The 15,536-nt window shown below is 42.8% G+C and overlaps 1 protein-coding gene across 1 annotated transcript in view; it reads right to left on the bottom strand.

Moving 5' to 3' along the window:
- Positions 1-15,536, bottom strand: part of LOC139474173 (centrosomal protein of 290 kDa-like) — a 78,279-nt gene that overhangs the window by 3,338 nt on the left and 59,405 nt on the right. Inside the window, exons 46-54 of the mRNA XM_071257068.1 lie at positions 10,314-10,458; positions 9,012-9,137; positions 8,558-8,701; positions 8,002-8,112; positions 6,442-6,606; positions 5,799-5,921; positions 3,217-3,438; positions 1,511-1,603; positions 787-869 (exon numbers count right to left, since the gene is read on the bottom strand). Coding sequence (XP_071113169.1) covers positions 787-869; positions 1,511-1,603; positions 3,217-3,438; positions 5,799-5,921; positions 6,442-6,606; positions 8,002-8,112; positions 8,558-8,701; positions 9,012-9,137; positions 10,314-10,458 — 1,212 coding nt within the window. The remainder of the gene's footprint in view (positions 1-786; positions 870-1,510; positions 1,604-3,216; positions 3,439-5,798; positions 5,922-6,441; positions 6,607-8,001; positions 8,113-8,557; positions 8,702-9,011; positions 9,138-10,313; positions 10,459-15,536) is intronic.

Consider the following 15,536-nt stretch of genomic DNA (forward strand, 5'->3'; position numbering starts at 1 on the left):
ATGACAAGTACTTTATGCTCACAACATGACCATTAAAGAGGAATATAAGATATATATACACGTGAGAAATCACAAAGAACAATGGAGAACAAAGCGTGGTTTATTTCACGATAAAACATTGTTCTATCATGATGTCATTTCTAGAGTTTCAAATATGCGCTTACAACTTGTTGACATCATATTTTGAACGTAATTTGTGAGAGGGGAGTTTCAAGTAAATTGTTCCTCAAAGATTTAGCTTGGCCATACAGATAAACGCAATGGCTGAATGATCAGGTTTTAGGTGAAAAGGTACAGATAATCGACGTGAGGATTATGAGAATATGTGGGAAATACCAAACTTAACCTACCTGTTTGTAAAATGGAATTGTCTGACATTTGCGAGTCGGACTCTATTTTATTCATTTTTAAGATGTGGGAAAATATTTTTAAATCTTGTACACTTTATCAACATCCTTGAAGAGGCTGTACATGATGTTGATATCTCATACAAGAAGTAAGTCGTTGTTATTGTACAATAAACAACTCCTACTAATCGATTATTTCTTAACTAGAGTTGGTAACCTGCTGTTTTACATTACTGAATACAATACTAAAGTACCTCTATGTTTAAGTGCATAAGAACTTTTAACAATAGAAATTTTAAAACAATCCATGCTTTATTCACAATTGTCCTACCAGGGACACCTAATTTGGAATCCTGGATGAATCTCTGACAGTTTCCTGTTATAAATGAATAAACTAATATTCCCATGAGCTGTGCCCCTTGTCTCTGTGTGTACTGACCTGGCCTGCTGGTACTCCCTCATCAGGTTGGCATCACTGGTGTGAGCCTGGCTGCCGGCCGGGAACCTCTCCAGCACCATGATCTGCAGAAGTAGGAGTGAGTGAGTGAGTTGGATTTAACAGCACTTTTAACAATATTCCAGTTATATCACGGCATGTCAGCTTAATGTGGGAGGAAAGCCCGAAGTGATGCAGGCCTCGGACGTTTACCACTTTGGTGAAACCAACGAGCAGGGGTATGGTGCTGACAAACCTAGAAACATAATCAGGGCGAACCAAGATTCAAACCCACAATCATAGGTTCCTGGCGTGCCAAAGGGACGCAACACTGCACAGCGAATCGTGGCACCTTAGACGACTGGGCCACCCGTGCCCCTTACAGAAGTAGGAACAACAGTCTACAACTACAGTCAGCATACAGCATACATAATGTTTCTACTTACAAAACACACTGTGACTGATGATTGGTCACAGCATGAGTCGTTTCTACAACAGTTAACTTGTTAGGACAAACGTCTTTAGATTACCCAAGATCTATACCATGTACAGGATTACTTCAGACATAGGTTGGCTGTGACAATTCATAGTGTAAAACCAAGGAGTTTCTGTCCTCATGAGACAGCAAGGCAATACTGTGAACTACACATTGTGCCTGGCAGTCCCATCCTGCTGGTGGCCGACACTAACATGCCTGTGTGAGCCTGGCTCCTGTTCAGTAGCTCACCTTCTTCTGCAGGTCGTCCTGGCGCCTGATCAGCTCCTGCTCTCTCTCGGCGGCATCCCTCAGCAGCTTCTTCGTGTCAGACACTATCTTGTTCTGAATTGGAATAGAACAGATACATTGGCAAAGATGAAAAGGAGTGAGAAGTTATGGTTACAACACTCACGCTGTAAGTGCAGATATTAATAAAACTGCAACCTCTATTTCCGACACACCCCTCTTATCCTCAGCCTATTCTCCCCACCATCCTTCTTCTTCCTGCCACTTCCACATCCCCAGTCTTCTCCATCCCTCTTCATCATCCCTCTTCTCCCCACTCCTTCCTGCCTGACATCCATATTCTACCCCCACCAACAACCTCCCCCCTCCCTCCTGATTTCACCTCAGCTCCACAGCTGTTCTCCACGTCCCTTCCAACCGCCAAACTTTAATCTGCATCAACACTCTTCTCCCCACCCCTTACTCCCATCATCCCTATTCTCCTCCACCCATTCCTCCCACAACCCTTTTCTACCCACCACTTAATCCCTCCAACCTTCTCCCCAGCCCTTCCTCCCACCCCCTTTCTCCCGCCACCCCTTAATCCCTCCAACCTTCTCCCCAGCCCTTCCTCCCGCCACCCTTCTTCTCCCCACCATTCCTCCCACAACCCTTTTCTCCCTACCCCTTAATCCCTCCAACCTTCTGGCCAGCCCTTCCTCCCGCCACCCCTCTTCTCCCCACCATTCCTCCCACAACCCTTTTCTCCCTACCCCTTAATCCCTCCAACCTTCTCCCCAGCCCTTCCTCCCGCCACCCCTCTTCTCCCCACCATTCCTCCCACAACCCTTTCTCCTGTCACCCTTCTTCTCCCCACCATTCCTCCCACAACCCTTTTCTCCCTACCCCTTAATCCCTCCAACCTTCTGGCCAGCCCTTCCTCCCGCCACCCCTCTTCTCCCCACCATTCCTCCCACAACCCTTTCTCCTGTCACCCTTCTTCTCCCCACCATTCCTCCCACAACCCTTTTCTCCCTACCCCTTAATCCCTCCAACCTTCTGGCCAGCCCTTCCTCCCGCCACCCCTCTTCTCCCCACCATTCCTCCCACAACCCTTCCTCCCGCCACCCTTCTTCTCCCCACCATTCCTCCCACAACCCTTTTCTCCCTACCCCTTAATCCCTCCAACCTTCTGGCCAGCCCTTCCTCCCGCCACCCCTCTTCTCCCCACCATTCCTCCCACAACCCTTCCTCCCGCCACCCTTCTTCTCCCCTCCATTCCTCCCACAACCCTTTTCTCCCTACCCCTTAATCCCTCCAACCTTCTGGCCAGCCCTTCCTCCCGCCACCCCTCTTCTCCCCACCATTCCTCCCACAACCCTTTTCTCCCTACCCCTTAATCCCTCCAACCTTCTCCCCAGCCCTTCCTCCCACCTTCTCCTGCCACTCCCCTCCATTCCTCCCACAACCCTTCCTCCCGCCACCCTTCTTCTCCCCACCATTCCTCCCACAACCCTTTTCTCCCTACCCCTTAATCCCTCCAACCTTCTCCCCAGCCCTTCCTCCCGCCACCCCTCTTCTCCCCACCATTCCTCCCACAACCCTTCCTCCCGCCACCCCTCTTCTCCCCTCCATTCCTCCCACAACCCTCTTCTCCCCACCATTCCTCCCACAACCCTCTTCTCCCCACCATTCCTCCCACAACCCTCTTCTCCCCACCCACAACGCACCTTCTTCTCCAGGTCCTGCTCTAGCCCCTTGATCTTCTCCTCATACATGCGTGTGACGACGGCCGACTTCCAGCCCTTGGTGTCGCTGGACATGGCGTTGGGGCGCTTGGCCTCCTCGATCTCCAGCTTGGTGCGAGTGTCGGTCAGTTCCTTGTGGTGGTGGTCAGACTGCAGCTCCGTTGACCGCAGCTGTACACGCAGCTTCTCTGACGTCTCCTTCTCCTACAACAAGCACAAGAAGCATGAGTTCCACACTATCAACTCTCCTTATTTCTGGGATCAGAATTTAGGCATCAGTTGCTGGGATACTAAAAATGTACTCAGCTATATGTCTCATTCACTCCATCTTGACTATAGGGTGGTGGTTATAAGATACTTGAAACCTATGTTGAACCCAGACTAGAGTGGGCCCTTTCAGGGACCTATCTAGGATTCCAAACAAAGTAGAAATGGCAGGCAAATTGGGAAAACTGTAACATTGTTCAAAACTGTGATTTTCTAATTTTCCTAATTTCTGAGGATTTTAACATTGAAAACTCTGTTTCCTTCTTAATCCTGTTATGCAAGAATTACAAGATACTTCGATCAAACATGACATTAGTGAACAACTGCGCTAACATGAATTGGGAAACGTTTTACTGACATGTGCTGCAGACTTGGGGTTGAATATCAGCCTCTCAGCAGGTCTATACATCCCTGACTCTGTGAGCAGTGCCTTAATCGAGTACTCCTCTCACCATGGGTACGACGTAGGCTTTGTGTGGCAAGGGAATACCATGTTGACATATTTCAGCCATGTTATGTTTGGTCCTCCAGCCTTTTGGCGAGACTTGATGAATATCCTAAATACATCACTTAGGGTGTTGGACTTTCCTTATTGTGCTCACTGCAACCATGCGAGACCTGGTATATATTCCCCATTCAAAATGTGGAGTGCTACTGCAGTGACTGTCGGTTATGGTATGTTTGTATGTAGCTCCAGTTCCTGACAATGTCTTCTATGACCAACTAGACTCAACACACACTGTGCAGCTACTGCAGTGACCGTCGGCTATGGTATGTTTGTATGTAGCTCCAGTTCCTGACAATGTCTTCTATGACCAACTAGACTCAACACACACTGTGCAGCTACTGCAGTGACTGTCGGCTATGGTATGTTTGTATGTAGCTCCAGTTCCTGACAATGTCTTCTATGACCAACTAGACTCAACACACACTGTGCAGCTACTGCAGTGACTGTCGGCTATGGTATGTTTGTATGTAGCTCCAGTTCCTGACAATGTCTTCTATGACCAACTAGACTCAACACACACTGTGCAGCTACTGCAGTGACTGTCGGCTATGGTTTGTTTGTATGTAGCTCCAGTTCCTGAGAATGTCTTCTATGACCAACTAGACTCAACACACACTGTGCAGCTACTGCAGTGACTGTCGGCTATGGTTTGTTTGTATGTAGCTCCAGTTCCTGACAATGTCTTCTATGACCAACTAGACTCAACACACACTGTGCAGCTACTGCAGTGACTGTCGGCTATGGTATGTTTGTATGTAGCTCCAGTTCCTGACAATGTCTTCTATGACCAACTAGACTCAACACACACTGTGCAGCTACTGCAGTGACTGTCGGCTATGGTATGTTTGTATGTAGCTCCAGTTCCTGACAATGTCTTCTATGACCAACTAGACTCAACACACACTGTGCAGCTACTGCAGTGACCGTCGGCTATGGTATGTTTGTATGTAGCTCCAGTTCCTGACAATGTCTTCTATGACCAACTAGACTCAACACACACTGTGCAGCTACTGCAGTGACCGTCGGCTATGGTATGTTTGTATGTAGCTCCAGTTCCTGACAATGTCTTCTATGACCAACTAGACTCAACACACACTGTGCAGCTACTGCAGTGACCGTCGGCTATGGTATGTTTGTATGTAGCTCCAGTTCCTGACAATGTCTTCTATGACCAACTAGACTCAACACACACTGTGCAGCTACTGCAGTGACCGTCGGCTATGGTATGTTTGTATGTAGCTCCAGTTCCTGACAATGTCTTCTATGACCAACTAGACTCAACACACACTGTGCAGCTACTGCAGTGACCGTCGGCTATGGTATGTTTGTATGTAGCTCCAGTTCCTGACAATGTCTTCTATGACCAACTAGACTCAACACACACTGTGCAGCTACTGCAGTGACCGTCGGCTATGGTATGTTTGTATGTAGCTCCAGTTCCTGACAATGTCTTCTATGACCAGCTAGACTCAACACACACTGTGCAGCTACTGCAGTGACCGTCGGCTATGGTATGTTTGTATGTAGCTCCAGTTCCTGACAATGTCTTCTATGACCAACTAGACTCAACACACACTGTGCAGCTACTGCAGTGACCGTCGGCTATGGTATGTTTGTATGTAGCTCCAGTTCCTGACAATGTCTTCTATGACCAACTAGACTCAACACACACTGTGCAGCTACTGCAGTGACCGTCGGCTATGGTATGTTTGTATGTAGCTCCAGTTCCTGACAATGTCTTCTATGACCAACTAGACTCAACACACACTGTGCAGCTACTGCAGCTCACCTTCATCAGCTCCTTCCTCATCTTCTCATAGTCGTTCATCAGCCTGGCCGTGCCCTTCTGCTGGCTGGTGTACCGGTCACTCAGCGTGGCTCCCATGGTCTCACGCAGCTCGTCCAGTTGTTTCTATAGGGAATCCATCACACAGGTTTTAAGCCACAATCCATCATGAATTGTTTGATACACATTTCTTAGAAGTTGAAGGATGACAAAGTGTACAAAACTTTATGGATAACCACTTCTTTTTTATACTGTTATACCAAAATGTCGCTTGTCGCTATTACAGTTTAATTAAGAAGTTGTTATCCATAAACTGTTGTCTACTATATAATCTTCATATGACTAGAAACACATAAGGTAATTCACAGTATGTTTCTTGATGTCACCATTATTCAGGAAATAAATTCCTTTCATTTAGACAATTCTTGCATTAGAGAAAAAGAAATCTCCCCAAGTTAATATTTACAACAGCTTTAAGGTACGAAAAGATATTAATTTTGACCCAATACAGGAAACAGCTGGTAGATTGCACGCACCAAATGCTCTCTTACCCAAACTTTAATTCCCTCATAACATGAAATGCATACAGACTTTGCTCAACTATTGACTGCTGATCAGCTGCAATCAACACAATCATGACCTTCACCTTGAGTGCCTCGTTCTCCAGTTTAAACATGGCCGCCTGGTCCGTGGCACTGTAGCCCGGAGCCCTCTTCAGCTGCTCATTCTCCATCTGGAGTCTCTCAACAACCCTCTTCAGCAGCGCGATCGTCTTTTCCAGTTCTCGCGAACTCTTGCCGCTCTCACCAATCTATAATAACATCACCATAACCAACTTTACACTTGAACATCAACATAACCAAGTTTACACCCTAACATCAACATAACCAACTTTACACTTGAACATCAACATAACCAACTTTACACTTGAACATCAACATAACCAACTTTACACCCGAACATCAACATAACCAACTTTACACCCTAACATCAACATAACCAACTTTACACCCAAACATCACCATAACCAACTTTACACCCAAACATCACCATAACCAACTTTACACCCGAACATCACCATAAGCAACTTTACACTTGAACATCAAAATAAGCAACTTTACACCCGAACATCACCATAACCAACTTTACACCCGAACATCAACATAACCAACTTTACACCCTAACATCAACATAACCAACTTTACACCCGAACATCAACATAACCAACTTTACACCAGAACATCAACATAACCAACTTTACACCCGAACATCACCATAACCAACTTTACACTCGAACATCAACATAACCAACTTTACACCAGAACATCAACATAACCAACTTTACACTTGAACATCAACATAACCAACTTTACACCAGAATATCAACATAACCAACTTTACACTCTAACATCAACATAACCAACTTTACACCAGAACATCAACATAACCAAGTTAACACCCGAACATCAACATAACCAACTTTACACCAGAACATCAACATAACCAACTTTACACCAGAACATCAACATAACCATCTTTACACCAGAACATCACCATAAGTAACTTTATACTCGAACATCAACATAACCATCTTTACACCTGAACATCAACATAACCAACTTTACACTCGAACATCAACATTACCAACTTTACACCCGAACATCAACATAACCAACTTTACACCAGAACATCAACATAACCAACTTTACACCAAAACATCAACATAACCAACTTTACACCAGAACATCAACATAACCAACTTTACACCAGAACATCAACATAACCAACTTTACACCAGAACATCAACATAACCAAGTTAACACTTGAACATCAACATAACCAACTTTACACCAGAACATCACCATAACCAACTTTACACCAAAACATCAACATAACCAAGTTAACACTTGAACATCAACATAACCAACTTTACACCAAAACATCAACATAACCAACTTTACACCAGAACATCAACATAACCAACTTTACACCAGAACATCAACATAACCAAGTTTACACCCGAACATCAACATAACCAACTTTACACCAGAACATCAACATAACCAACTTTACACTTGAACATCACCATAACCAACTTTACACCTGAACATCAACATAACAAACGTTACACCCGAACATCAACTCGACACTCTTAAGTGGTTTCAGAGTACCCCCTGGAACTCAACATCCTAAGCCCCAGCCTCACCCTCCTGATGCTGGTGTTGGAGGACCCAAGGGACCTGGCCGTGTCCCCACTCAGCTGGGCGTTCTCCATCTTCAGGGCATCTGCGTACCGCTGCAGATCCTTGATACGGTCCTGGGGACACCACACAGTAGGGATTCAAAACAAACTAGTAAAGTCTAGATATTTTTTATATTTGTATACTTATCCTGCATTACTCCTTAATGCACTTTAGACGTAGTAATGCCGGATGAGTAAAAAAATCAAGTAAAGTCTAGATATTTTTTTAATATCTGTATACTTATCCTGCATTACTACATCTAAAGTGCATGAAGGAGTAATGCAGGACAAGTAAAAAATGATAAATTTACCAAGAAATATTTTTAAAAACGATAATGACAGTAAACATATGCATCTCACTTATAGCAGGGCACGTGACTATTGTTAAACACTGCTGTCAGCAATACTATTGTGAAACGGAAAAATGAAAATAATCAAGCATTCTTTTGTGAAAACATTTACGACAAGAAATTCTGAAGGAATCCCCATGGCGGACGTGGACAAAGCCACAGCAAACTACCTTCATCCTGGGCAGGTCTTTCCGGGCCTGCTCTGCTTCAAAGCGGAGCTCGATGTTCTCCTCCGACAGCTTCAGGACCTGGCGCTGCAGATCCTGGTTCTTCTCAAACAACTTCTGGTACTCGATGGTCGTCACACCGCCACTCTGGTGACAGAGACACAGACTTCTAACAGAGATGATTGGTGTTTTCACAACCTTAGGTTCTTCACTTATCGTTGTTGCATTAAGTTGCTTAGAGTAATACCACAGCAAAACGAAAGTGTAGGGTACCAGAGGGTTTAGATTTGTCAAGACCAAAATTAGAATTACATTTTATACATTTGCACATTTTATCAACTTGGATGTTTTTGAGCAACCAGACTACACAAAGAATACTGTCTTAACCACCAATGCATGAAGAATCCAGCCTAACAGTTAACCACATATCTTATGTTTTCCCCGAGGCTGCACATACCGTGGAGCAATGTGCCAGGGCACTCTCCAGCTGGTCCACCTGCTCACTGAGCTGTTGGTTGCGGAGCTGGGTCTCCTTGTAGGACGTGTCCCGGTCCATCACCAGCTGGCGCCGGAGGTTGGCCACCTGGTGGACAGATACAACAACAATTAACATCTAGAGGCCACCTGGTGGACAGATACAACAACAATTAACATCTAGAGGCCACCTGGTGGACAGATACAACAACAATTAACATCTAGAGGCCACCTGGTGGACAGATACAACATTCACCATCTAGTGGTCACCTGGTAGACAGATTCAATAACATTCTACATCTAGCGGCCACCTGGTAGACAGATTCAATAACATTCTACATCTAGCAGCCACCTGGTAGACAGATTCAATAACATTCTACATCTAGCGGTCACCTGGTAGACAGATTCAATAACATTCTACATCTAGCGGCCACCTGGTGGACAGATTCAATAACATTCTACATCTAGCGGTCACCTGGTAGACAGATTCAATAACATTCTACATCTAGCGGTCACCTGGTAGACAGATTCAATAACATTCTACATCTAGCGGCCACCTGGTGGACAGATTCAATAACATTCAACATCTAGTGGTCACCTGGTAGACAGATTCAATAACATTCTACATCTAGCGGCCACCTGGTGGACAGATTTAATAACATTCTACATCTAGCGGCCACCTGGTGGACAGATTCAATAACATTCAACATCTAGTGGTCACCTGGTAGACAGATTCAATAACATTCTACATCTAGCGGTCACCTGGTGGACAGATTCAATAACATTCAACATCTAGCGGCCACCTGGTGGACAGATTCAATAACATTCAATGTCTAGCAGCCACCTGGTGGACAGATTCAATAACATTCTACATCTAGCGGCCACCTGGTGGACAGATTTAATAACATTCTACATCTAGCGGCCACCTGGTGGACAGATTCAATAACATTCTACATCTAGTGGTCACCTGGTAGACAGATTCAATAACATTCTACATCTAGCAGCCACCTGGTGGACAGATTCAATAACATTCAACATCTAGCAGCCACCTGGTAGACAGATTCAATAACATTCTACATCTAGTGGCCACCTGGTGGACAGATTCAATAACATTCAATGTCTAGCAGCCACCTAGGGGCAGATTCAAAAATATATGGAGCACAATGTTCATTGACCTGTGGAAGGAGATAATTTTTACAGGTCCATTCAAACATATTTTGCACTCTGATATAACATATTCTTCCAACACGTTCACATTATTACTTATAAGTGTTACAAGAGTTACCTCCTCCTGCAGCATGTAGTTCTTGTTCTTCAACTCCTCTGTGTCATGCCCGGCCTTGCCAGGGGGCGCTGCACTCACATGTGACACGGTGGAGCGGGCGATGGCGCGGGACCTGGCCTCTATGCTCTCCTTCTCACGGTTAGCTCTGGGGGACAGAAACAGTGAGTGAGTGGACAACCTATTAGATCTAATCTACTCATACAGACTGCAGTCAGGGCTGAAACTGTTGTCATAGAACCCGGAGTTGTGGGTTGTTAGCCATTCGTGACAAACTCGTGTTATTCCGGGACAAGCCGAATAGCGACCTGTGCCCCTTTTGTGGCTATTGTTGCAACTGGGTTCTGGCTAAGCGCAAACAGACATAGTTAAAAGAATTGTCAACTCGTTGCGTAATGATTCACGTATATTTCTCCCGTATATCATATATATATTTCAGATGTTATATAAAACACATCGTGACTTATGGTAGTTATACAGCATGATTATACACAGTTAACTGTATCTTGGGTATACTTTTAGATGCAAGACATGTGCAAAATCAAAAATGGGAATTCTTTGCCCCAAATACTTGTAGTCATACGCACATTCTGATTGGTTTGTCATATTTTCGCACATAACTGTCATTGATAGGGGACGACTGTTCTTGCAGGTTACAGAAAGGGGCGAATTTTGACTAATGGGTTGTTCGCGTCACATCATACATGTTTGGGCCAAATGACTTTCACAACAAGGGGGTCAGTTTAACAGTTGAACATCTCTACCATTAGTTTCGTTGTTTAGCGCCGCACTCAGCAATATTCCAATGTATTGTATGACCAAGGTATGTAAATTATTGAGTCTGGGCCAGACAATCCAGTGATTTAAATCATGAGCATCGATCACACAATTGATGACATGCATCAACCAAGTCACCGAGCCTGACCATCCGATCCTGTTTAGTTGCCTCTTGCGTCAAGCATGGGTTGCTGAAGATCAATTCTAACCTGGATCTTCACGGGTCCTGAACCATTCGTACTTAAAGTTATGCAACAGATATACAATAAATAAGTCGTATTCCATGCATATATGACATGGACAATGATATCAACAACATTTGATCCCAGCTGATTAGATCTTAGACTGGACTGCAGTTTGTAAACACTTGTGCCCCATGTGTTTCCTTGTAAAAAAAAAATGTTTAAATCAAATCACTGGACTGCAATTTCAAAAGCTCAGGTTTGAGTCCCTGACTAGAGAGAAGTTTGAGAAGATTTGTTGAAAATTGGCAAGGAGGATTATCTCCGACTTAGAAACTGAATCCCAGATAAACTCAGAAACTCAAAAGACCTACTAACAACTGCATACCAGTATGTCAACTTCTTACTTTTAAACACATAAAACTAGTATACTATGACATGAATGACACCACAATACCTCTCTGGACTACGGATGACACTGAATGTTTCCATGACAACCAAATTACCTGGTCGGCAGAAAGCAGACAAATATCAGCTATGTGAGGTTGTTCTCATAAATAGTAATCAAACTTAATCTAAAATGAATATGATACATGTCACAATGTCAAATGCAACAAGACAAAAAATAACAGAGAAAAAGGGCAAAAATTTCTGGAGTGTCGGATTCCATTTAACACCATTTTTCAACCTCCCTCCCAATCATTTTTATAATTCAAATATTCTTACCACTGTATTACAGAAACAGAGCTAACACCACGCACATGTCAGTCTATAACAGAAAAGTCTCATCAATATTTCATTCCTAGTCAGACTGTTACCTGCCTCTCAGAAATCAATACAATCACATTAATGCATCAAGTTGCAAGAACCAAACAGATCAAACGGAGACGCTGTGACGGAGCAAGTAGAAGCCCTGAAATATCATTACAAACAATAAACAAGGTGTTATCATTAATGTGTCATGTCTCCTTGTTCTTCCAACTTCTAAATGCCTTTAAAAAATAGAACACCGTAAAACACATACAAGTTTTTTTCACAGTTGGTGCAATGTCTTTGAACCTGATGCGAGTGAAAAATCACTCACCACATAAATGATACTCTGAAGTACTTGTAAGTGTCAATAATATTTCCTTCTGTTATAAACAATGCATACACACATAGAGCTGCCTATGTCATTGGACATATACCATATACATATATATAACCTATACATCTATACACTGAAGTACTTGTAAGTTTCAAGGATATTTCCTTCTGTTATAAACAATGCATACACACACAGAGCTGCCTATGTCATTGGACATATACCATATACATATATATAACCTATACATCTATACTCTGAAGTAATTGTAAGTGTCAATGATATCTCCTGTTTTAACTTACAATCTGACAATGCATCAACACACAGAGCTGCCTATGTCACAGGATATATACCCTACACAATCAGTCCTGTCAATGTCTATCCACATACATACACACCAAGTTAGACGAGGGACTGTTAGGACAGCTAGCTCCATGTTCTCTGCAGACAACAGACAGAGCTGTGTGTCGGAGTGTTGACACAGCAAGCACCTGTGTGTGTGTGTGACTGACAGCTATGTACAACCCACTGACATGTCTGGACATGTCAGACAACCTTATACACTACAGTCAGTTTCAGAAAAGTCCCCTCAGGGCCAGCTTTTGTTGATCAGCACAACACTATTACAGATGGACTTTTTGTTACATATATAGACAAAGAACAGGATTTTAAGTATTATTAAATGGGTGTTTGTCTTGTGAAATTTCTGATTATAGAAAATCTATCTGCAAAACATGGTACCGTATTCAACGTAATAAGTGCCCCGCTCTAATAAGCGCCCACAGCGATACTTGCTAATATATTGGCTAGTGAACAATCCCAATTAGCACCCCTCCCGACTGATCAATATACACAAGACTTATTAATTAGTGTATAATATGCACTCGTGTGTTATATGCACCCTTGATTAAGGGCAATTAAATTCTGGAAAACATATCTGTCCTGCATAATACGCACAGACTTTTCTTTTTTGATCATTTCAGGCTGACAGCATAAACCACAATATTTATGATCCTTCAACTCTAATTTTGAGTGCGCTCTCAGCGCTTATTACGTCGAATACGGTATATATTTAGACGTACGAGTCAAACTAAAATCAAAAGTTTGTTGTGATAGCTGTAGTTGTCATGTGTTTCTCTCTGATTGGAAACATATGTGCTTGAATTATTATGAAAACCATATTGCACATATTTCTGATTTCTAACATCTGTAATTCCTTTATAAAGACATTGCAATTTGAAACTAAAACATGTATCTACTCTGTTCTCATAATTGCAATGGGAGCATTTGTTACAATTTCTTCCTTCAAGTTTGTGTCATATGTCCCTATGTTTAAGATGTTAATCCCTGCCACCACCCTCCCCGTCACTAACAAGCCATCCTGACATTATTTCACTTTCCCCAAATACTTACGAAGAATTCACTGAACATGCTCCTTCAATTATTCTCTGCCTGATGAAAAAAACAGTCTACATATTTGCACTCAACATTCATGCTTCATGTGAAAAACATCCGTCAAAAGTAAATGTACACAGTGTGTTTTAACACAATAAACAAATACATATAATATGTTGCCTCACATTAGGCTTAAAAAAAATAAAAGAATTGGTTCTCAGGCAATGGCTTTTGCAAATATAGTGCGGTCCGACAGTGCCTTTTTTTTTTGGTTGTTCAAACTAATATGTAACCAAATAAACAGTTGTGTACCATCAACCTGGGAAAGGGCCTGGCCTCCCTACATAAATGCATTCATTGATGAGTAAAATACTGGAATACAGTATTTGACTCCCTTTGGACTACCAGTGTGTGCATAATACACACATACAATGAGCTTTGATTCTATTTCACAACGCAAGGACGTTACCGTGAGCACATAACATTGGAAGAAGCATGTCAACAAATCCATACTGAAGTAGGCAAAAGTAAGTCATAGTATTACACAATTTGTATCCATTATGTTACTTTTATGCAATTTTGTTGACATTAATTTTGGCGAAATTGTGTATGAACAGATTGACAAATCCCATCAACTTATATGAACTCACCTTGAAACGAACATCAGTCGTTAGAGATACAAAATCTTTGGTTTTCCTATCACTGTCAAACTTCTTTTCAGTTATGATATTGACCATGACATTAAGTATAGCTTAAACTAAATCAGCTATAGATCAGGGAGAAAATGTGTGAACAGCTGATAGCTATTTCTGGCTTATTTCACTTGACAAATACAGCTGTAATCTTAATCTCTGCATATGAAACATTGTCTAGCATACAGTACACAAATACCATTGAATTTGTACATCATCATGTCTTGTGAGGTTTTATCATAAATATTATGTTTTCATTGACCAAATTTGCATTGGCAAAACAACAATACAAACTCTTATTGCTGCCATGACCATAACAAGAGATGCACAGTAAAGCAGTGCTCATGTAAAGGGAAGTAACTGCACACTATATGGGATTGCATTGTTTTTAAGTATTGTAGCATTTCACTGCCAGGATCGTGTGTTCGAGACGTGGAATATTAAGGATGTTTTTTGTGTGTTAAAATATAAATAAAAATGAAACATGCAGTGGACTTTATGTTGATGCGGGGAGTGCCTGAGAACCAAGACGATTATTTTTTTAAGCCTTAAGCGGTGTGTCAGCTTAGTGTTGGAGGAACGCCCCAAGTGATGCAGGTCTCAGACATTTACCACTTCGGTGAAACCCACGAGCAGGGGTATGGTGCTGACAAATCTAGAAACATAATCGGGGCGAACCGGGATTCGAACCAACGATCATAGGTTTCTGGCGTGCCCAAGGGACACAACTCTGCACAGCGAATCGCGGCGCCTTAGACGACTGGGCCACCCGTGCCATCGTCAGAGTTAAAAGATCTAAATACACATGTATATATCTCATCAGTCCTGTAAGTCTACAAAATCTATATCCCCTGAATACCAGCTGGTTACTACACAGAAGCAGTGTCCAGACTATGGGCTACTAAGAAAGAACATACAGTACAAGCAAGGCAAATAAGAGTACCAATATACAATTGTATCACAACTAAACCAAAGAAGCAATATTACGAGTGAGTGAGTGTGTCAGTATGGTTTTTACGCCATTTTTAGCAATAGTCCAGCAATATCACGGCAGGGGAATGGGCTTCACACATTGTACCCATGTGGGGAATCGAAG

The sequence above is a fragment of the Haliotis cracherodii genome, unplaced genomic scaffold (assembly GCF_022045235.1).
Source record: "Haliotis cracherodii isolate W230 unplaced genomic scaffold, xgHalCrac1.p SCAF_3, whole genome shotgun sequence".
Lineage (NCBI taxonomy): Eukaryota > Metazoa > Mollusca > Gastropoda > Lepetellida > Haliotidae > Haliotis > Haliotis cracherodii.